The 25,619-nt window shown below is 47.8% G+C and overlaps 1 protein-coding gene across 1 annotated transcript; it reads right to left on the bottom strand.

Annotated features, from left to right (window-relative positions):
- Positions 1–2,938: 2,938 nt before the first annotated feature.
- Accsl (1-aminocyclopropane-1-carboxylate synthase homolog (inactive) like) lies at positions 2,939–22,606 on the bottom strand. Its single transcript, XM_042055148.1, is given in 15 exon segments — positions 2,939–3,021; positions 3,993–4,146; positions 4,226–4,368; positions 6,277–6,418; positions 6,509–6,554; positions 7,616–7,705; positions 9,534–9,634; positions 9,952–10,020; positions 10,251–10,348; positions 11,486–11,552; positions 11,813–11,882; positions 12,853–12,923; positions 13,354–13,413; positions 14,624–15,091; positions 22,544–22,606. Coding segments are annotated over 15 exon segments (1,725 nt in total).
- Between the last annotated feature and the right edge of the window lie 3,013 nt (positions 22,607–25,619).

Below are 25,619 nucleotides of genomic sequence, written 5' to 3'. Positions count from 1 at the left end.
GAAAATCTCACTTACCTCCTAGTTGATTCCAGATCTAGTCAATCAAGATTAAGCATCAAAGCCATGAGCCAAAATCAGTGCCACCCCTCTAAGTCTTTCAAGATAGTGTATTGCTGTATCTATTACTGTACAACCCTGGCTGGCCTGGAGTTTCCTAGACAATTCAGACTGGCATCAAGCTTGTAGTGCTCATTCTGCCTCTGTTCAGGGGGGTTGCAGGCATGCGCCACTGTGCACCTCCATGCCTCTCATTCTGCTTTTGCTCAGGGGGTTGCAGACATGCGCAACTGTGCACCCCCACACCTGGCCTTTCTGCTCTCAGATTACTTTCCTCGGGAGTTCTGCTATGTATAATGAAAAAAAGACTTTTTTGGGTTTTGGGGGGGTTTTGAAACAGGGTTTCTCTGTAGCTTTGGAGCCTGTCCTGGAACTAAATCTTGTAGATCAGGTTGGCTTCGAACTCACAGAGATCCGCCTGCCTCTGCCTCCCGAGTGCTGTGCTACCACCACCTAGCAAAAGACAGTTTTTAAAAAAATACATAAATAAAAAAGAATAATAGAAGAAGAAGAAGAAGAAGAAGAAGAAGAAGAAGAAGAAGAAGAAGAAGAAGAAGAAGAAGAAGAAGAAGAGGAAGGTCCTAAGAGTGTTTCTGGGTTTCTGGTCTTCTGGGCTCTTCCAATAAATTCTTTCTATCTCTAAGATCTCAACTATATAGCCTAGGCTGGCCTTGAACCCACCATTCTGCCTCAGTACTAGGATTATAGGTATGAACCATATGCCAGGTTCATAATCAATTTCCAAAGAGCCTTATCTAGTATAACCTTGAAGAATCAGGACTCATGAACTGCTCTCTGTGGTAATTCAGTAACCAACATGACTGGGGTTAAAGCCACCTAGGATGTACAACTCCGGATGTGCCTATGAGGATGTTTCCCAAGAGGATTAACTTGGGAAGAGGAATTGTTTGTGTATGTGGCATCATCCCACAGACTGGGGTCTAGGCTGAATAAGAAAGAAGAGTGGGTGAACAGCAGCATCCCCTCCTCCTCCTGGCTTATCTTCCTCTACTCTGACTCTATCTTCCTCTTACTCTACCTTTTCTCTCCTTCTTACTCCATGTCTGGCTTTGCCGCTGGGTGGCTGACCCCTGAAGTCCTCCTCCTTCCTTTCTCGTTCCCAGGTTCCTTTCTCCCGGATTTCTCCTCATATTTATCCTCTCTGCCTGTCAGCCCTACCTATACTCTCTCCTGACTAGCTATTGGCCATTCAGCTCTTTATTAGACCAACAGGTGTTTTAGACAGGCACAGTAACACAGCTTCACAGAGTTAAACAAATACAACATAAGCAACAGTCACACACCTTAAAACAATACTCCCCAACAGAGGAGGACTCTGACCTGTTGACATTTACCTGTAATTCAGCACCGGGGAAGCTGAGGCAAGATGATGTGAGTTCAAGGCCAGCCTGGTTGAATAGAATGAAAAAAAGGAATGGAGCAAGCCTGTTCCAGGGGAGAATGGGTGGGTCAGAAATCCACGTGACTGATCAAAACTATCAACATGTACAAGAAGAGTTTCCATCCTCCACGAAAGGTTTTTGACCTCCGTTCTGCACATTTCAGCCCCCAGTAGGCAAGGGCATCATAGAAACCTACGTGAATGCAATGACAGTGGCAAGTGGGAACTGGGGTTTGTACTCCCAAACCCTGCAATTTGTATGTGAAATCCTTGCCCTCTAGCTGATGGCAGTAGCAGGTAGGACCCTTGAGAAGTGATCAGGTCCTGAGAGCAGAGGGAGCCCCAGCCCCCCCAGTCATGTAATGTCATAGGAAGAAACGATAGGCCCCGCCAGACACTTACCAGGTTCTTGATACTGGACTTTGCAGCTTCTGTAACTGTGATGAACAGACTTTCATTCTTTATAAGTTACTCCCTTTTCTGGTATTTTGTTATAGCCACCTGAACAACGAAGATTCCAAGATTCATCCTAGCTGGGCGGTGGTGACACACGACTTTAATCCTAGCACTTGGGAGGCAAAGGCAAGCGGATCTCTGTGAGTTCGAGGCCAACCTGGACAAAGCGAATTCCAGGGCTGTTACATAGCATATAAAGATGGTACAGTCAACACTTAGTGCTCCTTCAGCATCCAGCTATGAGTCTCTTCTTCCCTTCTCTCAGACAGTACTACAGATTATGTATTCATGTGGGGGTATGCATGTGTTCCAGTGTATGTGTGTGTGTGTGTTTCTACTTGTACACATGTAAAAGTCAGAGTAGGATCTTGAGATCTTCCCCCAAAGTTTCAACCTTCTTGCATTTAGACAGGATTTCTTGCCATTTTGGCTAGACTCGATTGCTAGTGAGATATTATGGTCCACCTGTCTGTGCCCCACCATCCAGGGCTGAGGATACGGGGACTCGAAGCCATGGCCATGATTTTACACAGGGTGCTGAGGATTTGAACTTAGGTCCAAATGCTTGCAGAGCAAAGTATTCTTATCTCAGCTACCACCCCAGATCTCCCCCAACAGTTTTCTTCACATTTGAGCTTTCCAAAGAACTTAGGACAAAAGAATCACCAAAAAGGAATGTAAACCAGAAATAAAGAACTGGAGAGAATAAAGAATGATATTTATTAAATGCTGAATATAAAATAAAGCCATCTAAAAGGAGTCCAGGGAATTTCCTTTACCCCACCAGGACTCCTTAGGCCCTCCCACTCCCATCACAGTAAAGACATCATTTTTGCATTCACAATAGCTACTAGCAAAGACTAGAAGAGCCAAGGCTTCTAAAAAAGACACACACCAGCTTAGGGGGCTTGATGAGTGAGGTCGGACAGTACAGCAGCACCAGTTACTCTCCAGCCTCTGAGCAAGAGGCTAATGTCAGGGACCCCTGAGCATATGACTGCAAGCTGACTAGAAGCCAGCAGCCTATGTCACGATGGCCGGCTTCAGCTGTTTCAGTCTCGGGGCCTTTTTGTGTTCCTTGAGCACCTGGCAGAACCGATCCAGAGCTAGAGGATTCAAAGGCGACAGAGAAAGAGAATGAGTCGGCGGTGTGCTGGTGGAGCCCAGACAGACGGGATTGTGGACGACCCCCAGAGCCTCTGGTTTATGGGTGGAGCCCAGACAGACAGGGTTGTGGATCACCCCCCCCCAGAGCCTCCGGTTTATGGGTGGATCCCAGACAGACGGGGTTGTGGACGACCCCCCCAGAGCCTCCGGTTTATGGGTGCTGGGGTGAGCCCAACATGTTCTATCTCTCTTCTGGCTCTTTTTGAACCTAGTAGTCAAATCCTGTGCTGTGGCTTATTTGTCTCTTAACCTTCAACTGAGTTTGATTATTTATGATACAGAGTCTCTCCATGTGGCCCAGGCTAGCCCTAACTCCTCAGACCTCCTGTCTCAGCCTCCCAAGTGTCAGGATTGCAAGTGTGAATCACCATGTGTGCCTTCCCTCCATTTATTTTCCACACTAGATGGAAAGATATTGGTGTAAGACGCACTTTATGAGGCTAAGTGGATAACTGCTATAGTCTCCGCAGGTAGAAAAGTGTCTGGCAATTAATGAGATGCTATAAATAATTATTCAAATAAATATGTCTTCATGCTGCCAGAGGAATGTGTGGACTCCAACATAACATGCAAGAGCTGCCACAATCATCTCTCCATCAAACCCACTAGACTCTAGCCCTGGCATCAGTGGGGCAGAGAACCGCTTCTTAGGAGCTTCTGGTCCAAAAGGCACTCTCGAACACATAGCAGACACAAAACACAGGCTTTCCAAAAGGTGGGATGCACGGAGAGATGGCTACTTGAGGAATGGATTGCTTCCTGTTTGCAAAGGGGCATAACCAAGAATAGAAAAGGGTGCTCAGGGGAGCTGAAGCTAGAGGCCATTGAAGACAGAACAAATGAGTTAAGGAGGAGTTGATGAGGCCTCTTTGCTGGATGTCAGGCCTGGAAAGTGGGCAGCGGCACTCACCCACTTTTAGTTGAAGTTGGTCCTCTGCAAAGATGAGGCGGAACCAGCCAGGCTCCTTGCACATGTAGGATCTTCCCCTAGATAACAGCAGCTTGTTGTCCTGGAAACACTGGCAAAGGATCTGCTCTTGCTCAAACGTGCATGGGCTCAGGTACTAGGGAAAGGGAAAGGGGCAAGGCTGAGCACAAGACTAGCTGACTGGCCCACCAGCACCTGCCACTTCCAGAACTTACTGCTCTCAAGTTGATCCAGACATAGAGGCCAGAGCCGCCATTGAAAAAGGGGACCTTCAGCTTCTCCAGCCTCTTAGTGACATAGAGGTAAGCCTTCCGGAGCCGGCTGTGGTTAGTAGGCAGGTACAGCTGGTCGATCCATTCTGGACAGGTAGAGAAAGAGCATCACAGATCTTACAGCAGATACCTGCCGGGATGGGGGTGGGGAGGTTCTACCCAAATACACCTTAGCTGGGTTCCATGTGAGCTGTGAGCCATTTCCATACCCACACACCTCCTCACAGAGTCTCACACAGGACTCTGCAGGGAACAGTGGGCATCTTCATGGTCCACTGGGATGCTCCCTTTGAGTAGCTGACAGAGGCCTGTAACCAGGGCATCCCACGAGGGGGTTGATGCCATTGTCATCTGAGCCAGTCAGTAGGCACTCAAAGTTTCCATTCCTGTTCTTGAACCCCACACACAGACTGGAGGAACCCAGCTATTCTGTGATGCCCCACTGTTCTCAGAACTGACAGTATAAGAAAAGGGACCTGAGGAGGTTGTAGAAGACATTTATGTCCACATTATTCTTCAAAAAAAGTTTTAATTATGCCAGATGCTGGTGGCACATTCCTATAATCCTAGCACTTGGGAGGCAGAGGCAGGTGGATCTCTGAGTTCAAGGCCAACCTGTTCTACAGAGTGAGTTCCAGGACAGCCAGGCCTACACAGAGAAACCCTGTCTCAAAAACCAAAGCTTTAATCATGTGTGTGCGCCAGTCTGAGCACGTGTGCATGGGTGCTTGTGGAGGCATCTCCCGGAAATGGGAGTCACAGGAGGTTGTAAGCTGGCTGCTGTAGGTGCGGAGACAGCACTAAGGTCATCAAGAAGAGCAGTATGTGCTCTTAACCACTGAGCTGTCGCTTCAGCCTCATGCCTACATTCTGCTTCCAAAGCATCTAAGTGAAAATCTTTGAGGATGCAGTTTCAAGTTAATCCTTGGGTACATCTAAGGTTGAGAACCAGCATTCAAGGGGCTGAGATCTGGTTTCTCCACATATAAAAGAGGATGGCACCGCGGAGGGTAAACAGCCAGTTAAGCTTCCCCTTTCTGCTTCTTTTCCCACCCAAAAATGTTTGCTTCTATCTGTCTAGTGACATTAGTTTGTTTCAATATAGTCTGGCCATCTGTTACATGAACTTAAAGAGAGAGTGTCTTTTCTACGTTTGAGCCATAGAATTAAAGGTGAAAGTCTCAGCTGGATAGGGATGGTGGAAACTTTAATCCCAGCACTTGGGAGGCAGAGGCAGGCATCCACCTCTCTGTGAGTTTGAGGCCAGCCTGGTCTGCAAAGTGAGTTCTAGGACAGCCATGGAGACACAGAGAAACCCTGTCTCGAAAAACAAAAACAAAACAAAAAGGGGAAGGTCTCTCAGGTCCAGCATTCTCTTGAGGTCCCTGGAGAATCTACAGGCCATAGATCTAGCCAATCAACTTTCTCCAAACCCCGTTCTCCTTTGTAAACCCTGGAAATTTATTTTAATCCATATTGGAAAAGTCATAAAATGTTTGCCAGAGGCAAGTAGGTTCAAGAGGAGACATACACTGATCTCTGCTGGGTGTGGTGGGACATGCTTTAATCACTAGGGGAGCATAGGCAAGGGGGGCGCTAGGGGTGAGTTCCAGGCCAAGGCTACCTACTGAGACCCTGTCTCCAAGGGTAAAAGCAAGATTGACTGGCTGACATCTGAGTTCTTATCTTCAGGTCTTAGGAAGCTATCCACAAGAGGTGCTTTTCAAAGCAGAGCAAAAACTGCTAGACTTTCAGAATCAAATCCCAGTCTGGTTTGGAAAAGGCTCTCCATCTTCTATCCACACCCATGCACTCACTTTCTGAGCTGCATCCTCCCCTCCTGCAAACCGCACATCTCCTCGGTTTAACTTCAGATAGTGAACAGATCCTTAAGTGTATCAAGTATATGGTAGAGACCCCAGAAAACCCAGCAATTCCCCCACCTCCCAGCCATGAAGTCCAGCAAGATGCTATCCTAGAGTCCTGCTCAGTACCTCTGTCCTGGAGCAGTTGGCACAGCTTGAACTGTGTAATGCCAGAGACACCGTGGAGGTAGCCAAAAGCTCTCATGGCAGAGGCTACCTCCTTGTTGTGAGTGTAGAGAACACCAAAGCGGAAGCCAGATATGCCAAAATCCTGGAGGAAGAGAAGTTGGGGAAGGAACATCCAGTTTCTCCTGCTTTCTGTTCCTGGCTTCCTTTCCTAAGACAGGTGACTGGGGCTTACCTTACTAGTGCCCCAGATCATATGGGTTTTGTTAGGGTCAGGCAAGCTGAAAAAGAAATTTCAAAACTGAGGTTAGAGGAAATGGTTAAAGGATGGATAAATGACTTCTGATGGGAAGGAGAGAGTGGACTTTAGTTTCTTCCTAGACAGGGTCTAATGTGCCCAATTTCAAGAGACGGGGGTAGCTAAGCTAGAGGGAAACACAAGGTGCCCCTGAAAAGCCCACATGGAGCAGTATTCAAGTGTCCTCTGAAGTCCAGGACCCTCGGCCTGACTGTGGCTCTGCTACTCTGGTCCAAAGCCACATCCTTGGCAGCTGTCCTTCCAGGCATCGGCTCCATACTCACCTCTCTCTCATTGCCTTCGGTGAATCCGTTCCTTCTAGCAGGTATGCCCTTGTGATGAAATCTATCCTCATGGTCAAATTTTAGCCTGCCTCTCCAAATTCAAGTTGGGCATGATGGAACATAGGTATATTCCCAGCACCCAGGAAGTGGAGATAGGAGAATCAAAGGGATTGAGGCCAGGCTGAGAAATACAGCAAGATGCTATGTGGCTTTCATTGATGTGTACATATGTACGTGTGTGCGCGCGTGTGCGTGCATGCATGCATATAGGTGTGAAAACCACAAGTTAAACCTGGATGTCTTTCTAGATCACTTTCTACCTCCTCCACTACTCCCAACACAGACAAAGTCTCTCACTGAAGCTGACGTTCCTCAATTTAACCAGACTGTCTGGCCTGTGAGCTCCAGATCTGCCTCTTAGCCCCTCCCCCACCTCCAAAGCAACACACTCAGGTTGCCATGCTAGACAACCTGTATAGGTTCTGGGATTCAAACTCATATTCTCACGCTTGCACGCCAGGCACTGTACCAATTGACATGCCACCCCTTGACCTATAACGATATTCTTCCTGCCTAGCTCTAGCATTCACTTAAACACAGGATGGCATTTGGACTCAGTATTGGGGAGGGCGAGAACACACTCTCCATTGGCATTTGACTCTTTCCCCAGCAAACTCAGGCAAGCCCTACTTCATGAAATCACCTCACAAAGCAGAAACCTCATGGCTCTTGCTCCCAACACTACAGGGGACAAACTTACTGCTTTATATTCAGAACACTGTGGAATGTGATGGATGCATCAAACACGGACAGCATGTAAATCTCATCTATGATCACATGTAGGTTGTACCTGCAGTTGGGTGAGAGAAAAAAATAGACCTAGTTTATGCCTGCAGTTTTTAAGATTACATTTTAGTGTGTGTGTGTGTGTGTGTGTGTGTGTGTGTGTGTGTGTGTGTGTGTGTATGTGTGCACACGGTCCATGGGTGGAGGCAGAGAACTTGTTGGAATCAGTTCAGTACTCCCACCATGTAGGCCCTGGGGATCAAACTCAGTTTCTCAGACTTGGTAGCAGGTATCTTTACCCACTGAGCCACCAGCTCACCTCTCTCTGTAATTGTTTTTGTTTCAGGACTTTTTGTTTGTTTTTCAAAACAGGGTTTCTCTCTATGTATACCAGGCTGACCTGGGACTAGCTCTTGTAGATCAGGCTGAACTGGAACTCACAGAGATCCGCCTGCCTCTGCCTCCTGGGTGCTGGGACTAAATGTGTGCAAGACCAGATCCCTGCAAGACCAGATCCCTCTGTAATGCTGACTCACTCTCTTTCCTGCTTTTGGATACAGAACATATACACCTGTTACCACAGTAGCTTGCTATATTTCCCAAGGGGCATTATAATATACAAAGACGAGGCACACCAGGGACCTTTGTCTCTGGCTGGTGGCACACAGAGGGAAGGCAACCTATGAGATATCATATCACATCTAAGCCTTTGAATATCAAACATAGGATGGGAGGAGAGGAAAGCTTCCCAGATGTTTACATCAGTGACAGTGAACAGCTGCCTCCTAGGGTGTAGAAGGCACAGCACCAAGTGGGATTTGAGCAATACTCACACCCTCAGTTCTCAACACCCTGACACAGCACCGTCACCCCAGTTACCAGATAGAATTGATGTTCTAAGATGGAAGCCAGGTGCTTCAACCTAGTAGGGTGCCAGAGCTCAGGCAATGTGATGGTGGACACATTGTGAACTTCAGGAATGACTTAGGAGCCCAGCCTCTAGACTCCCTGTGAGGGATTACCCTGTTTAGGCTAACTGTGGTAGGAAGACCCACCCTGAGGTGGGCAGTCCCATTTTCTGGTATTGAGTCCTCAACTTCCAAAAGAGGGGGTCTGCTAGCGGAGCAGAACAGCCCTTGCTCCCTGCATCCAGGCATCCCTACATAACCAGCTGCCTGACTCCCCTGTCAACATGGCTTCCTTGCCACGATGAGCTGTACCCATAAGCCATGAGGCCAGATGATCCTTCTTCCTTCCGCTACTTTTTACAGGCTGCTTTGTGACAGCAACAGGAAAGCACCCGAGGCCGCTGGGATTTGTACACAGCTCCACTGAGCTCTTGATAGCAGCCTCCTGCATATTCTCTCTCTCTCTCTCTCTCTCTCTCTCTCTCTCTCTCTCTCTCTCTCTCTCTCTCTCTCTCTCTCTCTCTCTCTCTGTCTCTCTCCCTCTCTCCCTCCCTCCCTCCCTCCCCCCTGCTGGCTAGTTTGGGTTAGTCATGAATTCTGAGTGCTGTTTCTAGAAAACAGGTATCTGTCCTATCAGGGGTACTGCAGAGGCAACTGTTGCTATCATGCTCTTGGCAGTGAGCTGTCTTTGAGCATCTGCCATTTTCAGTGCTGCAGCCCAGGTGGTTTGGGAGCAGATACAAGGGTAAAGCGTGTCTGCTGTGGTGAGTGGAAAAGCATCAAAGCACACTCTGGCAGCTAGGGAAGAGTCTGCAGGGGGAAACGCTGGAGAGGAAATAGTTAAACAAAATGGGGAACACGAGGTCCCTTTCTCCTCCATTTCGTGGTCTTTCTTGGACTCTGCAAAGCATATTGCAGAATGGGTAACCTTGGGTAAGTTACTCCTGCTTCTAATGCCTCCAAGTGATGGAAAGGAACACATACTTCTTGGCAAAGGCCAGGTATTCTTTCAGCATCAATCGAGTGTAGACCTCACCCAGAGGATTCTGGGGGTTGACTAGCACAAGGCCTTTGACCTTTTTTGCCTGAGAAGAAACCCAAACACAAGAGTGAATACATACCCTTTACAACTACCCCAAATTCCACCAAGCATCCTTTATGGCTTGGGACACCTAACATGGGACATCTGATAAAGTCCAGGATCTCATGGAAGTAGCGCCATGCTACTGGCAAAGGGGAAAAGAAAGTGTTCTGGAAGTTTCTGTGGGTGGGACTTACTGCTACACTGAAGTCAGGTACTTAGAATTACTATTCTCTTTCTCATCTAGTATCTAAGTCTTACTACTCAGACTTTTTAGGGCCAATGGTGACCACCCTGAAATTAAGACTCCCCTGTCCTTACCTTCATCTTAGCCTGAGTCAGGGTAAGCTCCAGCGTATCCATGGTGAGATGGGAAAAAGACGAGTCAGCCTGGAAGACACGTGCAGTGGAGAGATGATTGTTCCTGAGCCTGGTTTCTCAGCCCTCAAGCCCCATACAGTCCCTGGCCTTCAAGCCAGGGTGTGGGTCCACATGCCTTCGTCACCATGGCATCACCCCACTCCCGGCTTTGCTTAGAGAATAGGCCCCTCTGTCTCCCAAGGGGACCTACAACATTCCATTGCCAAGTGGGCTGAGCAGGGAAGAGGCCCCATTCTGACCTGGCTTTCCAAGTAGACAGGAATAAGTTCGACTTTCGAATAAAGGCAGGAGCTGAAGGCGAAGCCACTGTAGCATGGTGTGGGGATCAGAAAGGCATCTAGGAGTACAAGGGACAAAGTTGTCCGGCGATCAAGATGAGCACCGAGGCTCCTAGCACGAGAGCCAGGGCAACAATCCCTTCTGCCATCCTTGTGACCAAGCTTCATTAAAAACTTGATCTATGGGGGGGTGGAGAGATGGTTCAGTGGTTAAGAGCACTGGCTGCTCTTCCAGAGGTTCTGAGTTCAATTACCAGCAACTACATGGTGGCTCACAGCCATCTATAATGAGATCTGGTGCCCTCTTCTGGCCTGCAGGCATACATGGAAGGAATGTTGTACACATAATAAATAAATAAATCTTAAAAAAAAAACCTTGTTCCATTTTTATACACATTATTTGGGGCACAAACTCCAGTTTCCTGTTGCAAGCACACTGAAGGAGGCTGTGAGGGATGACTGCAGTGAAGAGCTCAGAGTCCAAGGTGCGAATCAAGCAAGGCACTTCCCATGACAAAAGTCTTTGTGTTGAGGGGCAGGTGTCTGTGTAGGTACATGTGCACCTGTGTGCATGCACATGTGAGGATCAAAGGTTAACCCCAGATTCCTTCCTCTGGAACAATATACTCTGTTTATAAAGATAGTGGCTCCTTATTGACCTAGAGCTAGGCTGGCTGGCAAGCATCTTTAGGGACCTGCTCATCTCTGCTTCTACAGCCTTGGGATTACAAGCACGTGCCACCATGCCCCAGTTTTTCTATGTGGGTTCCAGGGATCAAACTCAGGTCCTTGTGCATGAGTGACAAGCACATTCCTGACTGAGCAGCTGTCCTTACCAGTAAACTGAAGAAAAAACTTGTCTGTGCCAGGCCAGACATTAAAGGTCAAGGGCCATGGAAAAGAAAGGTTCCTGGCACTGGACCTGGGGGATTTCATGTCTTTCCCTTCCCATTCTCTTGAACTCGTGGATCTTTTCATCGAGATAACCTATTGGAGAACTGTCACATCTCTTCAGTACTACATGACTTAAATTAACTCCCTTGATTTCACAGAAATGACACAAAAATATCCTTGGCAGGACAGATGTCCTACACTTGTGGAAAAGACCTCGAGTCAACACAACCTTCTCTTCCAAGGCGAATGCCTAGGTGTTCCTGTCTACAGACCAGGAAGGCAAGCTGAACCTGCTGACTTACCACCTGGGTCACAAAGAACCATGGCCAGTGAAGAAAAGACTGAGGAGCAGCCATTTAGAACCACCACCTGAGGACAAAGGTCCAAGAGGGCCAGTCAGTACCTGTGTAAGTAGGGTATCCGCTCTCCATGTGCCTCTCCTCTCCCAAAGGGCGGGTCCCAGTGGCCTCCGTTAGCTGCACCTCCCCAGGGTCCTTGGTAACTGGACTTCCCAAGGGACCTCTTTTAGCTGCCTTTTCCTGTGCCCTGCCGCTCTGCGGGTTCTCTTTGCATTCTATAGATAACTCAGAGGGAAACACAGAGCACAGCCCTCCACTATACCCACTCACATTTTCTGGATCAAGGGGTGTAGGTGCCCGGCAGTAGCAGGTCAAGAAGCTGGCCAGCTCTTTCCGAAGGCTGCAGACAGACCCAAAGAGACCATTTAGTTCCCAGGTGCCCTTCCTCATTCAGAATCTAGGTGACACTCTTTTTAAAGGACACAGTATCCAACATTAATGAGATGTTTGTTATCCAAGCCAACTTCATCATACAGAGATACAGACTAAAGATGTCACCTCTCCAGGGTCACACAGATGCTGAGAGGTAGGAGAGGCCAGGGTTGAAGGGACGGATGCTATTTCTGCGAGATTAGACCACCGCCAAGAGGCTTTGTTCTTAAGCAAATCCAACCTTTTAATGTCAAATGCAACATCATTATCTACAGTTTAACTAGAACTGTGAAATCAAATATTTTTTAAAAATCAGCCAACAATTTTCAATGTTTTAAGTGAGTTTTAACAATTTTATGTTAGGTTGCATTCACAACTATCGTGCACTCAAGCTAGACATGCCTGCTAGGGCTTTCCGGGAAGTTATTAGCCAAAGATAGAGGAAGGTAGTCAGTCTTAAATATGGTGCATTTGAGGGAAGTGAGTATGCCTCAGGGGTGCTTGACTTCAGATGCTTGCCTAGAGTGCGTGCACGAAACCCTGGATTCCATCCTCAGCACCACAGTAAAACCAGGCATGATGGTACACACCTATAATCCCCACACTCAGGATGTGAAGGTGGAAGGATCAGAGTAAACGTCATCCTCAGCTGTATAGAAAGCTGAAGGCAAGCCTTGCTGCACCAAGTTTCTTCAATGATTATATATACCTAATTGCATATATATGTTGGATATATATATAATATATGCTATATATACTTATAATATGATATATATTGGAGATGATATATACATGTCAGCTATATATTGGATATATGTGTATATGTATATGTATATATGTATGTATGTGTGTTTGTGTATGTAGGAGATTTATATATCTCCAATAGATGGTTAAAGATGCCTGTGTACCAAGAGACCATAGTTCTGAAAATCACTTACAAGGGCTGTCCTTGCCAGTCGGAGTACTGCAAGAGATCCTCTTCAATTTGGTTCATGTCACTCTGACTCAGCTGTTGACAAATAGAACATGAAGACAGGAAGTCCAGGGAAGTCAAGTGGGACCTTATTTTGTTTCTCATTGATGCACAGATCACTGCCCTAAAGTTACATATCTCCCAGTAAAGGAATGAGGATACACGCTGTGTGCTCCTTCATGAATCAAGGCTAGCTTTGCCATAGATACCTACCAGTTTGAATGGCAAGTGTTGGGCAGCCTCCTTAACCAAAGCTCTTTGGGCAGGCTGCTCACTGCATACCTGCCAGACCAGACGCCTGGACAGTCAGCCAGACCAGGATCTTAGGGGTGTTGTCCAGAAGCAGTGTCTCTGACATCCCACAAATATCTATGTTTTCCCCTTGAACCTGCCACAAGCCGAGGTATAGATCAGGGAACCAGGCCCAGAGGGTTTGAGTCGCAGCAAAGTCTAGAACATGGCTTACCCTTTCTTTTATCAGGTCAAGGCAAAGCTTGTTCTCGCTGGTACCAAGGTTGATGAAGCCCTGGAAGCAGAAGGAATCTGAGTCAGTCTTCTTGCTCCATCCTAGATGGACTCCTCTGGGCATGCCAAGAAATTGCCGTCGTAGACAAGGGAAGATGTCAGTGTGTCACAAGGTAGTTGAATCGGTGTCGAGCAGTGTTAAGTGTCAGAAATATTACCAAGAACCTAAAATTGTGCAGCTATCCAGTCCCCTCCTGTTCCAATAGACAAATCAGGGTAGTTCGATTTGCGCCATGTAACAACCCCTGAACTCCTCTATGGCAGGTGTTAGACTCATTGTTTCCTGTGAGCTGCCTTAAGTCTTGAGAAAAACATTCGATTTGATCAAAAGAATGAAAAGAAGAAAAGTTGACAATCTACCAGACATATGACCTGGGTGGCAGGTAGAATCTCTCCTGCCATACCCAGAGCCTGGAGCCTTTATCAGTCACAAGCCCTGCCTGCACCCATCTCTGCTACCACACGGAAGGGCCCTCCAGGCAACTGGAGGAGATGCAGCCCTCGTAGTCTAACAGAAGTATCCGATTCAGTCCCTAGAAAAGGAGATGGTCACAGGCTGGCCATACTAAGCTTAGACAGGGCACAGAAAGGGAAGGCATGATGACAGCCATCATCTGCCCTCTGCGTGGAGAGCTGCTGTCAATCTCCTTGGCTAAAATCCTTTTGCTGGCTGCTTGCTGCCCTAAGGGCACGTTTATTACCTGTCCAGCTGTGCCCACACTTCTCATCACAGTACTCATGGTCTCTATTCGGGCACAGAGGTCAGCCTTCCAAACCACACCGAGCGCTTCCCTCCTTTTAGCTTCTGTGCATGTTTCCCACCCCTCAAGGAGGGCCACAGGCACCATCATATTGTCTGGCTGCGTCAGGATCACCTGAGAATGGCATCCCTTCCATGCACTTGAAAATAGAATAAACACCTGTCCTCCATGGCTGCCTATACCTGTCACGGTGTTTCGTTTCATGAAGGCAGGCTCATTTACCAGGGAGGGGACGGTGGCTGCTGGAATATAAATGCCGAGGTTAGGGGAAAGGTGGTAGGAATGAAGGGACTCAGAACCCCCAGTCCTCCAGCGTCTGGAGCATTATCAGCTTATGTAGGTGACTACACTATTATTCTTTGCATCACAAAGAGAGGCAGGCATACAATATTTGGCACAGGACTCAGTAAGCTCCAATGACTGAGGCTCCTAAGGATGCCCACATCTTACCATAGGGTTTTCTTCTTTGTGGTATTTGTCTCTCTGATAGGCCTCATAGCTCTGGAAGCTGGCGCAGTAAAGATCATAGATGTCAGTACCACGTTTGGACAGGACCTGGCTGACAAAGGCAGCTTCAAAACCACCCAGCCTGGGACCGGGTAGGTCAGGCTGCCAAGATGACAGGGCTTGCTGCCCAGCTTTGATGTCACATCTAGGGTCCGAGCGAGGGAGGGGTTCTTTGAACTTCAGTTCCTTTGTAGCCTCAGCCCATATGAGGCTGGCCATCCAGGACATTAAGAAGCCCATCCTCTTTATCCACTTCCAGGAGGTTTGTGGGCTTTGCTGGTCTTCTGGTGAGAGGCTCTGCACCCGCTGGCTAGTCATCTTAAAGAAATGGTCCATCAGGATCTGCTGCAGCTTCAACGTCTTCCTCTGAAGCACTCAGAAGACCTTCCTTGTGGAGGACTTCTCTGCTCCCTGCCTTGAGCACTTGTATGGGCCTCAGCAGCCTGGCTAGAACCTACAGAGAAAGATTAAGCACAGAAAACAAGACAGTTTTCCTTGGAGGTCCTAGCATGGTTGAAGACAAAACTGATTCTCAAATTCATCACTGGCTCCTCCCTCCTCTCTGTTCTGGGCTTAGGCTCTAAATGGCTCAGAAAGTCAAGAACATGTGTAAGTATCCCAGGCTCAGCGACTGGAGCATTCTACTCAGATGCCGTCAGAATGTGTCCTGAGCAAGCACAGCAAGGCCTTTAGGAAAAAAGGGGGCTTTGTGTTTCCCAGATTCTTCTTGTGCTCCAAACAGAACCTGCTGTATCTGGTTCTAATGAGAAGGGAGGGGGCTTTGCTTTCTAATCCCAGCACCAAGTAAATCATCCCACTGATCCATATATGATTGCCAGGGTCAAATCTGGCCTCTTGCCTGTTTTTATAGGTAACAGGTGATCAGAGACTGGGAAGATGGTTCAGATGGTGAACTGATCTGAGTTCAGTCCCCAGAACGTGTTAAAAAGCTGGGTGTGCCTGCCATCCCATCACTGGGGAGGCAGAGACAAGAGTTTGCTGGCCAGCAAGATGAGCTACACCTAGACTCCAGCCTTCACATGCACATACGGTAACAGATCTGCACACATACAAAGTTACATTTTTAAAAGTGAAAACACACGTTATTAGAACACAGCCAGGGCGGTTTTGTTTAGTTGTGGATTCACTGTGATTGCTTTTGCAAATGGCAGAGTTGAACAGCTGTGGTGGAGGCCCTATGGCCCTAGGAGTTTCAACTAGTTACTGAAATGATTTTTTAAAATATTGTATGTCTTTATACATGAATGGGTGTTTTGCGTGCTGTATGTTGTATTACATGCATGCAGGGCCCATGGAGGCCAAAAGAGGGCATTGGATATCCTGGAACGGAAGTCACAGATTGTTGTGAGACAATATGTAAGTGCTAAGACCAAAACCTAGTCCTCTGGAAGGGCAGCAAGTGCTCTAAGCTGCTGAGCCAATATAATATGAGGGGGGCCAGGCCTGCTTGTTTGGTTTTCTGTCCCGCCTGGTACCCCACAGTCAGCAAGCCCCAAAGAAATAACACAGAGATCTTTTTAAGTTATAAAGCTGATTGGTTCATTAGCTCTAACCTCTCACTGGCAACTTTCACATCTTAATTAACCCATTTTTTTGATCTATGTTAGCCATGTAGCTCAGTACCTTTTTCAGTGGTTGCAGATCATATCCTGCTGCTTCAGTGGTCTGGGCAGGAGTGGGAGGAATCAACTTTCTCCTTCCCAGAGTTCTCCTGTTCTCATTACATCATTTCTACTTCCTGTCTGGTTTTTCCTCCTGCCTGGCCAATCAGCATTTATTTAAAACATGATTGACAGATTACAGACAATTCTCCTGCACCAAGCCATCTCTCCAGCCCCCAAAGCTTCAACTAGTTATTACCTGGACCTTTGTAGACAAGGGTTGCCAAACCCTGTTCTAGAACATATACCTTTGCTTTTGCTTGTTTCCCTACGCTCCACCAAGATAGTCAGACCAGATATCCCTCCCTATTCCTGACCTCACATGGTTTCCTATTAATGCTATGACGGCTGCTGTAGGCTTTCCTTTCTGCTTTTCCTAGCCAGGATGCAGATGTTCAAGCTGCATCTGAATCTATCTGAATCACCTGTGGATGTGGCATAGGCCTCAGAGAGTGAAGCCAAGCACTGGGACTTTGATTTAATGAGTGTTGGGGTAAAAACCAAGAATCGTCATTCCTACCAAGCTGCCAGGACTACACTCACTGAACATGTGACTAATGATGCTTATGAAACCATGTCAGAACACCAGAAATGATCAAGAATTACCTTCTTAACACCTCAAAGAACCAGCAAAGCAAACCTCAGAAGTTGAGACGCCCTGGGTCTGTCAGCCGCCAGTCTTTAAAACCATTGTCTCCACACAAAAAATTAGGCTAGGCCCCTTCCACCCTTTGCAGCTTTTTCCAAGCAGTAACAACCCTCTCCACACAGGTGTAAACCTTGTCGCTTCTTCTGCAGATGCATAGGGTCAGTGCTCTAAAGAGCTGCACACTCTGCCCAGCGTGCTCTCGGGCCAGCCAGTCTAGCCAAAACAAAGCTCTGGGTTCTGTAAGAGATCCTATTTTAAAAAGAAAACTCAGGGGGAGAGCCATCGAGGAGGACACTCATCATCAACCTCTGCCTTTTACACACACACAGAGTACACCCACAGAGAAATGCATTCTTCTGGAAAAGTGGTTTTTAAGAAGAAAAGTGAATACCGGCTGAGGTCACTAGGGTACTTAGAAGTTCGGAACTCTGCCAAGACATTTATACAGAAGACATCTATTGTTTTTTTTATTTCTCCCCTTTTTAAATTGATTTTATTGAGCTATACATTTTTCTCTGCTCCCCTCCCTGCCTCTCCCCTCCTCTTTTACCCTCTCCCATGGCCCCCATGCTCCCAATTTACTCAGGAGATCTTGTCTTTTTCTACTTTCTACTTCCCATGTAGATTAGATCTATGTAAGTCTCTCTTAGGAGCCTCATTGTTGTCTAAATTTTCTGGGATTGTGATTCGTAGGCTGGTTGTCTTTGCTTCATGTTTAAAAACCACCTATGAGTGAGTATATGTGATAATTGTCTTTCTGGGTCTGGGTTACCTCACTCAAAATGATGTTTCCTAGCTCCATCCATTTGCCTGCAAATTTCAAGATGTCATTATTTTTTTCTGCTGTGTAGTACTCCATTGTGTAAATGTACCACATTTTCCTTATCCGTTCTTCAACTGAGGGACATTTAGATTGTTTCAAGGTTCTGGCTATGACAAACAATGCTGCTATGAACATAGTTGAGCACATGTCCTTGTGGTATGATTGAGCATCTTTTGGATATATACTCTAAAGTGGTATTGCTAGGTCTTGAGGAAGGTTGTTTCCTAATTTTCTAAAAAAATCATCACACTGACATTCAAAGGGATTGTACCAGCTTGCATTCCCACCAGCAATGCAGGAGTGTTCTCTTTACCCCCACAACCTCTCCAGCATAAATTGTCATCAGTGTTTTTGATCTTGGCCATTCTTACATGTGTAAGATGGAATCTCAGCGTTGTTTTGATTTGCATTTCTTTGATGACTAAGGATTTTGATCATTTCCTTAAGTGTCTTTCAGCCATTTTATATTCCTCTTTTGAGAGTTCTCTATTTAGGTCTGTACTCCATTTTTTAAATTGGATTATTTGTTTTTTGATGACCAGTTTCTTGAGTTCTTTGTATATTTTGGAGATCAGATCTCTGTCCGGTGTGGATTGGTGAAGATCTTTTCCCATTCTGTAGGCTGTCATTTTGTCTTGTTGACCATGTCCTTTGCTTTACAGAAACTTTTCAGTTTCAGGAGGTCCCATTTCTTAATTGTTTCTCTCAGTGTCTGTGATACTGAGGTTATATTTAGGAAGTGGTCTCCTGTGCCAACGCATTCAAGTATTCTTCCCACTTTCTCTTCTATGAGGTTCAGTGTGGTTGGCTTTATGTTGAAGTCTTTGATCCATTTAGACTTGAATTTTGTACATGGTGATAGATATAGATCTATTTTCATTCTTCTACATGTTGATATCCTGTTATGCCAGCACCATTTGTTAAATATGCTTTCTTTTTTCCATTTGATATTTTTTGCTCCTTTGTAAAAAATCAGGTGTCTGAAGGTGTGTGGATTTATAACCGGGTCTTCAATTCAGTTCCATTGGTCCTCCTGTCTGTTCTTATGCCAATACGAGGCTATTTTCAGTACTGTAGCTCTGTAGTGGAGTTTGAAGTCAGGGATTGTGATGCCTACAGAAGTTCTTTTATTGTACAGAATTGTTTGGCTATCCTTGATTTTTTGCTTTTCCATATGACGTTGAGTACTGTCCTTTCAAGGTCTGTAAAGACTTTTGTTAGAATTTTGATGGGTATTGCATTGACTCTGTAGATTGCTTTTGGTAAGATTGCCATTTTTACCATGTTAATTCTACCTACCCAAGAGCTTGGGAGATCTTTTCACTTTCTGGTGGGAGACGTCTATTGTAAATGATGCTGTAGGACAAAGAAAGAGCACCACTAAAGGCTAGCCTTAAACTGTTAGTATTGGGGTTCATCAGTCTCCTCCTCCAAACTCTTCAGCTCTAATTTGAATTCAGTGTCCCTAGCCTGCTGTCACCTACCTTCCGATCTACATTCATCTTCAGTGACAGCTAAAATAGTATCAGAATCAGACAGGCTGCTGCCGATAGGACAGCCTTCCTCTGTGAGTTCCAGGGAAGATCAGTCTTGAGCAGAGGAGTGGGAAAGAGACCATGGGAAGCCAGAAATAGGCTCAGCGCCACTGTAGGGATCTCCTAGTCTTCTCCTGGTCCACCCTTTGAGTTGGTTCCATAAGTCTCACTTTATATATTAGAAACCAGTGGCTCAAAGGAGAGAACTGATGCATTTGTCATGGAAGGAACCAGCCATGTCGACCTGAAGTTGTGCCCTATGTACCCCAGCACAATTATGGATGTGACCCAATGTAAAGCCAAAATATAAAAGACTGTGATAGCTATTGCTTTCCTTCTGTAGCTCGGCTGCCCAGTTCTCAAGCCCCAACTTTATAGACAATGTTGTGTTACAATGTTAGGTCGAAGCCAGCTGATCATAAGCTTCATTACCTTTTAAGCTCCAGGAGCCTCTGGCCCAAAGCTTCTCCACCCCCAGAGCTGACATCATCCCACCCGGCTAACCCTTTCTTCTCCTCTCACTCATTTCTGTGCAGTCCAAAACTCCAGGCCTGCTGAGGTAGCCATTCAGGGACAGCCTGCTCTCTCTCTTTTAAGCATTCAAGAGTACTACAATCCATCCGTTCCCTTCTAGAAAGCTCTTCCCAGGAGGTTCCTATGACCTAAATGGTCTTGACATTGTCACAGAGAACTGGCTCCATGGAGCATCAGGCTGAATCAAATCTAAAGAGTATTGGCATCACCTGAAGAGTTCCCAAGCTGTGAGAACCTTTGAAGGAGGCCAGAGCCAGAGCCTGTGTACACCGGCTAGACACTGGGTGAATTGAGTGCTTACCAACTATTGAGAGCCACCAGGCAAGAGGGGCCTGTCTAAAGCACAAATGAGCCTATGCTTCCTCCCCATTTCTGAGAGGGCCATAATGTGAGAACAGGCTGAAGCTCAGCCAGGCAAGGAGGACCACTGCACAGCAAAGCCCAAGAGGGATGTCTGGGACACACACACACACAGACACACACACACACACACACACACACCCAACAGGGCAGATGGGGATGTGTGAAGGCATCTCAGCTGGTCCAGAGCTGGCCTTGACAGTCCAGGAACAGGAGTGGACCCAAAGTAGCCCATCCTCCCAGAACACCCAGGTCCCTGTTCTCAGGCTAAAATAAAAACGAGCCAGTTGAGGCAGACACATCTAATCCCAGCTCTTGGGAAGCAGAAGCAGGTGGGTGACCTTGAGTTCAAGAGCAGCCTGGTTTACACAGTGAGACCCGATCTCAAAAACATATCTATTGGCTACATATCTATTGTCCCAGGACTAGATTGCTGCAGCCCACCCTTCCTCACACACAACAGCTTTCCTGCTTCATTCGCCTTCCATCTTCTGAAGTAGCATTACTTTCTTGTAAACAATCAACAACCCTGACTCATTTCTGTGTGTCATTTCTTTGCAGCTCCTGGATCTAAAATAAAGACTGCACAGGGAAAGCTGCTTCGGTTGCTTTCTTCGTTGCTCTGGGTCAGACGAAGAAGAGCGACCTGAATGCTTGGTTCCAAGACTGGCGCTGTTGGCCATGCCTGTGCTGGGAACTTTCGCTCCGGGTTCTCTTCACCAGATGCTCTCAGTATGATATGCTGCTTGCTATTATCCCAATAGTAACAGGGCCAAGACCACGGACTTAATCTTCAAAACCATGCATGGAAATAAAACTTTTCTTTTTCCAAAGTTGATTGTCTCAAGATTCATCTTGATAATGGAAGCTGATACCTCGTGAGTAAATTGATGAGTGAGTGGGTGGGTGAGTGAGTGAGAGGGTGGGTGGGTGGGTGAGTGGGTGGGTGAGTGGGTGAGTGGGTGGGTGGGTGGGTGGGTGCTTTATGGCAGTCATCTGGGTTCTGAGCTGTACGTGTCTCTGTTCTATGGTTCCAAGGCACAAAGGGATGCTTGTCTAACACTTGATTTATATTATATTTTATCCTATATTATATTGATTAAGGTGTGAAGATTATAACCTTAAACTCAAACAATTGTATGCCCTTGATGAATGCTGACAGCAGAAAGAAGAGTTTCCTTGAGAAAAATCCCTTCTGGACAACAACCTGCCAGAAACTGCTGACTGGGAGCCTCCCTTTGGGGCTCCACCTCCAACCACCCAGACATGACCTGACTTTGCCAGCAGGGGGCGCTAAAAACCTATTTTCCTGCTGCGCGTGAAAATTAAGGCAGTCACTGTGCAGGCCCGGAAAGGCTGCAGGAGTACAGGAAAGGCCTGGTGAAGCTCATAGCCACCACCCTCAATCAAAGTAGGCATAGTAGGTGACTGCAGAAGGGCTGGGAACTAGAGGTGCTCAGGCCCTCGGCCGGGTGCCAGGCCCTGGCAGAAAATGCCAACTACTGACTCCTTTCACCACCTGCATTTTGACGATGGGAGTAGGGACAGAGTGGGTGCCCAGGCTAGTGTCACCTACATGGAATGTACCCCTAGTGTGACTAGAAACCAGGCCATTAATCCCTGTATCCTTTTCTCACCCCAGTAATGCCTTTTCCTCGTCTCTGCTCCAAAACCATGAATCCATGACAATTGTCAAATGGGCCAGCTTAGGCACTGGGTTTGAAGCTGGGATAGAGCAAGGTAGGCCACAGTGACTGAGGAGGGAAGATTTCTCCTCCAAGCTGCCTCCACTGCCAGCATCGTTCAGAGAGGAACCTGGTGGGCCTGGGTGTAAAGGCAGTGGCCAAAACCTGCCAAGAACCCTCAACCCCTCAGAGAAAGGCTGTGATGGTCAGAGGCCCAGAAAGAAACAGTGGGGTCTCCTTGAAATAACCTGGCTTGCCTGAGCTGCGGCTACAACCTGGAGTCTCTCATAGGGCTCTCTTTTCTGCCACAGGGCCAGAGATTTACATTACATACTCCCCAAAAGTTTGGTAAAGGGTCCTATTTACAAGAAGCCACGCTGAGCCCAGGAAGGTTCTTCAACCTCATCCAAGTTCACGCTACTTGCAGTAGGTTGCCTGCAGGTCTCTTCACAGATCCTGGGCCACAGAGACAGTTACTGAAGAATCCCCCTGTGGGCTGTTTGAGTGTGCAGCTAAGAGGGAGAAGGCTACAGTGGCTTACAAGTCACTCAGTTGGGTGCCACACTGCGGCATTCAGCTTCCTCAAACCTCTCACCTGGTGGGCCTGTCCTTCAGAATGGTCCCTTATGTCCAGAAAGTTCCTTCTACCTGCAGCCATCCTCCACCCCGAGGCATCAGCCGCCCCACTACACCATGGTTCTGAGCAGGGACTTGGGTCTCAGCACCACGTCCATCAAGAAGACCCAGAAAAAGACTAACTCTCTACTTCATCCTCTTAACCACTGGGGACCAAACACAGCAGGTGCCAAATCAATGCTTTTTGTTTCCTTGCATGGGAAAGTATTTGCATGGGAAGTCAGACCCAAAAGGTTGCTCTTTCTTTCCAGGGAATTTTGAATCCAATTTGCAAACAACGACATTTGGCCTTGTTAGACAGCAGCAGGAGCAAATCAACCTTGTTCAGATATGGACTCACACTCCTTGGGCAACTGCCAAGCAGCCCTGGGCCATGTGCACCTCAGGATGGACTGAAAGTAAGAGAGGGTGCTATTAGTTGGAAGCCAGACAAAGACCCTCAGGAATCTCAGGAGTGGCCTGCATGCATCTGGATGGGGTTGTCTTCAAGGCAGGGCAGCAGCAAAAGCAAAAGCCCTGGGGTAGGAATGGCCCCAGGGCTGCTACATGAGAAATGGATTTCTTAATTAGCTAACCAAGCTAGGACTTTGGCTTGTATTCTGAATGTGGTCCAAACAGCCCAGGCTTCCTGGGCCTGCCTGTCCTGACTCACTGCCCTGTGGGGCTGAGGATAGGCAGCCTAGAGCCAGGAGGGGGATGCAGTTTAGAGCCACTTGCAAAATGTCTTTACCATGAGGTTACCACCTGGGGTTCTGTGAGCCCCAGTGCTAAGTTCCCAGCCAAGGCCCTGCTGGAGTTACTGTGGAGGCTACAGAATGCCCCAAACCCTGGCATGAGCCCCTGTACTAGAGGGATGGTGGATGGGTTCAGTGCCCTTTCCCCCCACCCTAACCTTTATCTTCATGTCCACGTGGTGTTAGAGAAGCCATGCTCTCCTCAGACACAGATGCTGAGAACCCTATTCCAAGGCAAAATCAGTGGGTCCTCTACCAATACATACAGGGGAGCCTCTCAGTGCTCCCTGCCCCTCCTCCCCCCTTTGTTCTCTGCCCTACCTTCCTTTCTTTTCTCTGGGGCTCCTTCCTCCATTTCATTAGGTTGCTGAGTGGTTCCCATAACAGCTCTCCCTCCTTCCCAGTTTTTAGCATGACTAGGCACCCAATCCCTCTTCAAATATGAACAAGTCTGTTGCAGCCAGAGGTCAGTTCAGATGGGCTGCACCAGGTCTTCTCTGGGCTCTCTCTTCACATTGGCTTCCCCCCAAGGTCTTCCTGCACTAGCTAGTAAATTCTCATCCCCCTCCTGGGGCATCCTGCTTGGGCACAGAGGTGTTTTATTTCCAGTAGATGCTATCTACTGGGCACCTGTGTGTCAAAACCAAGCCTCCTCCCCAGGGAAGTCAAGAGACCACCCCCCCCCAAGTCCTTGGGGGTGTGAGGAGCCAGGAGCTTTGGGAGACTGTGCCCTGGTTCCGTGGGATGGGAGGTCGAGGGCTGGGGGCAGGGGTGCATCTGGCTTGGGCAGACACTGAAACTGGGTCATTGTCTAGGACCACTGGTCAGGGATCCCGGAGACAGTCTCTCTGTGGGATGTGACGTGGAGTACTGAGGTCTGACAGCCAATTGTCAAGACCTGTGTTGGGTTCTCAGTTCAGACTTGTAGATACTGTGTGGCTCTGGGTAAGCAGCCATGTATCTCTGGGCAATATTTTCTCAGTTACAAAGGCAGGTTAGGAGGAGGGACTAAGAGAGTGCAAAATAGTGAATAAGAGCTGACATTATGTCTGCCCTGCCCCCCGCCCGCCCATCCCCCACCCCATAGCTTAAGCTTCCATTTTTTCCGTCATTTCTCTTTGAGCCCTATTTAACCTGTCTTCTGAGACTGGAGCTGTTAGAAGGAACATTCTAGAGGGAACCCTGCTGACTGTTCCTCCAGTCACATCCCACCCCATCTCTGTCTCTGCAGAGAAGTCTCCACTTCCCCTCTCCCCCAAGGGGCCTCTTTCTGTTAAGGACTTGTGACTTTTCATGAGACCTTTTCTTCCACCATGCCTGTGAGTGCCTTCCCAAGGCTTTCCTGGCAAGAGTCTCTTCTTCATACCCAGAGAATCCTCCTCCAGCTTTCAGCTTCTGTTGACCAGAGTCTGCCCCAGATGCCGGCTCTGAAAATGTCTCCACGTTCCCCTTCTTTCTGGGCCCATGTGTCCCCTGCTCCGTGCTTTCTGTTCAGCCTCAGCAGACACCATGGAGAACTTTGCAGCATTACAGCTTCATCTCCACAGCCCGGAACACCAGTGGCGCACAGTGAATAACGCTCCACATGTGCCCCTGTGCACTGACTTGGCTAAGGGATCTGCCAGGGCCAGGGCAACATCAGTAAACACCATAGCAGCAGGAGCTGAATGGTGCAGGATGTGCTCCTGAATGTTGGTCCTCATTGGATGAAAGAAGGCTCAGGCTCGGTGAAATCTACAGGGTGTGACACCCGCGAGGTCTGACAATCTACACAGCTCTCTAATGAGAGGACCGTGGTGTCTCGCAGATACCAGCCCTGGGGAAGCCCCTGCTGACCACATCAGCCTGAGTAATCCTGCCACTGCCCAAGGAAGCAGAAGCAGCCGCCAGCCGAGCCCCATCAGCCCATAGAGCCGTGCAGGATAAGCTGATGTTGTCTGAAGTTCAGAGCTGCTGTCACACACAGCCGTGAAAAATGAAACAAGCTCCTCCGCTCAGACACAGGTGTTATTTTATCACCGCCATTCTCAGATGCCAAGACGGAGGTGTGAAGAGCAGGAGTGTACTTCCCAAGGTTGCCCGGTGGTCCCATGTAGTGGCTGTGGACTTCCTCCTAGAAAGGAGGTTGATTGACTGACAGCCCAGCTACTGTCCTGGGGTTCAGTCTCAGATGGCATACAGCAGGGTGTGGACTTCCCAGCTGGACTGAACCTGGGGCTAAGTGGGAAGGTCCTCCTCACCTAGCCCAGGCTTCTCTCTTCTCCTCAGGGATCCCAGTCTAATGACCCTCGCCACCCGCTC

This window comes from Arvicola amphibius, chromosome 5, assembly GCF_903992535.2.
Source record: "Arvicola amphibius chromosome 5, mArvAmp1.2, whole genome shotgun sequence".
NCBI lineage: Eukaryota > Metazoa > Chordata > Mammalia > Rodentia > Cricetidae > Arvicola > Arvicola amphibius.
The sequence above is the reverse complement of the archived record's forward strand: the minus strand, read 5'-3'. Positions and strand labels throughout refer to the sequence as shown.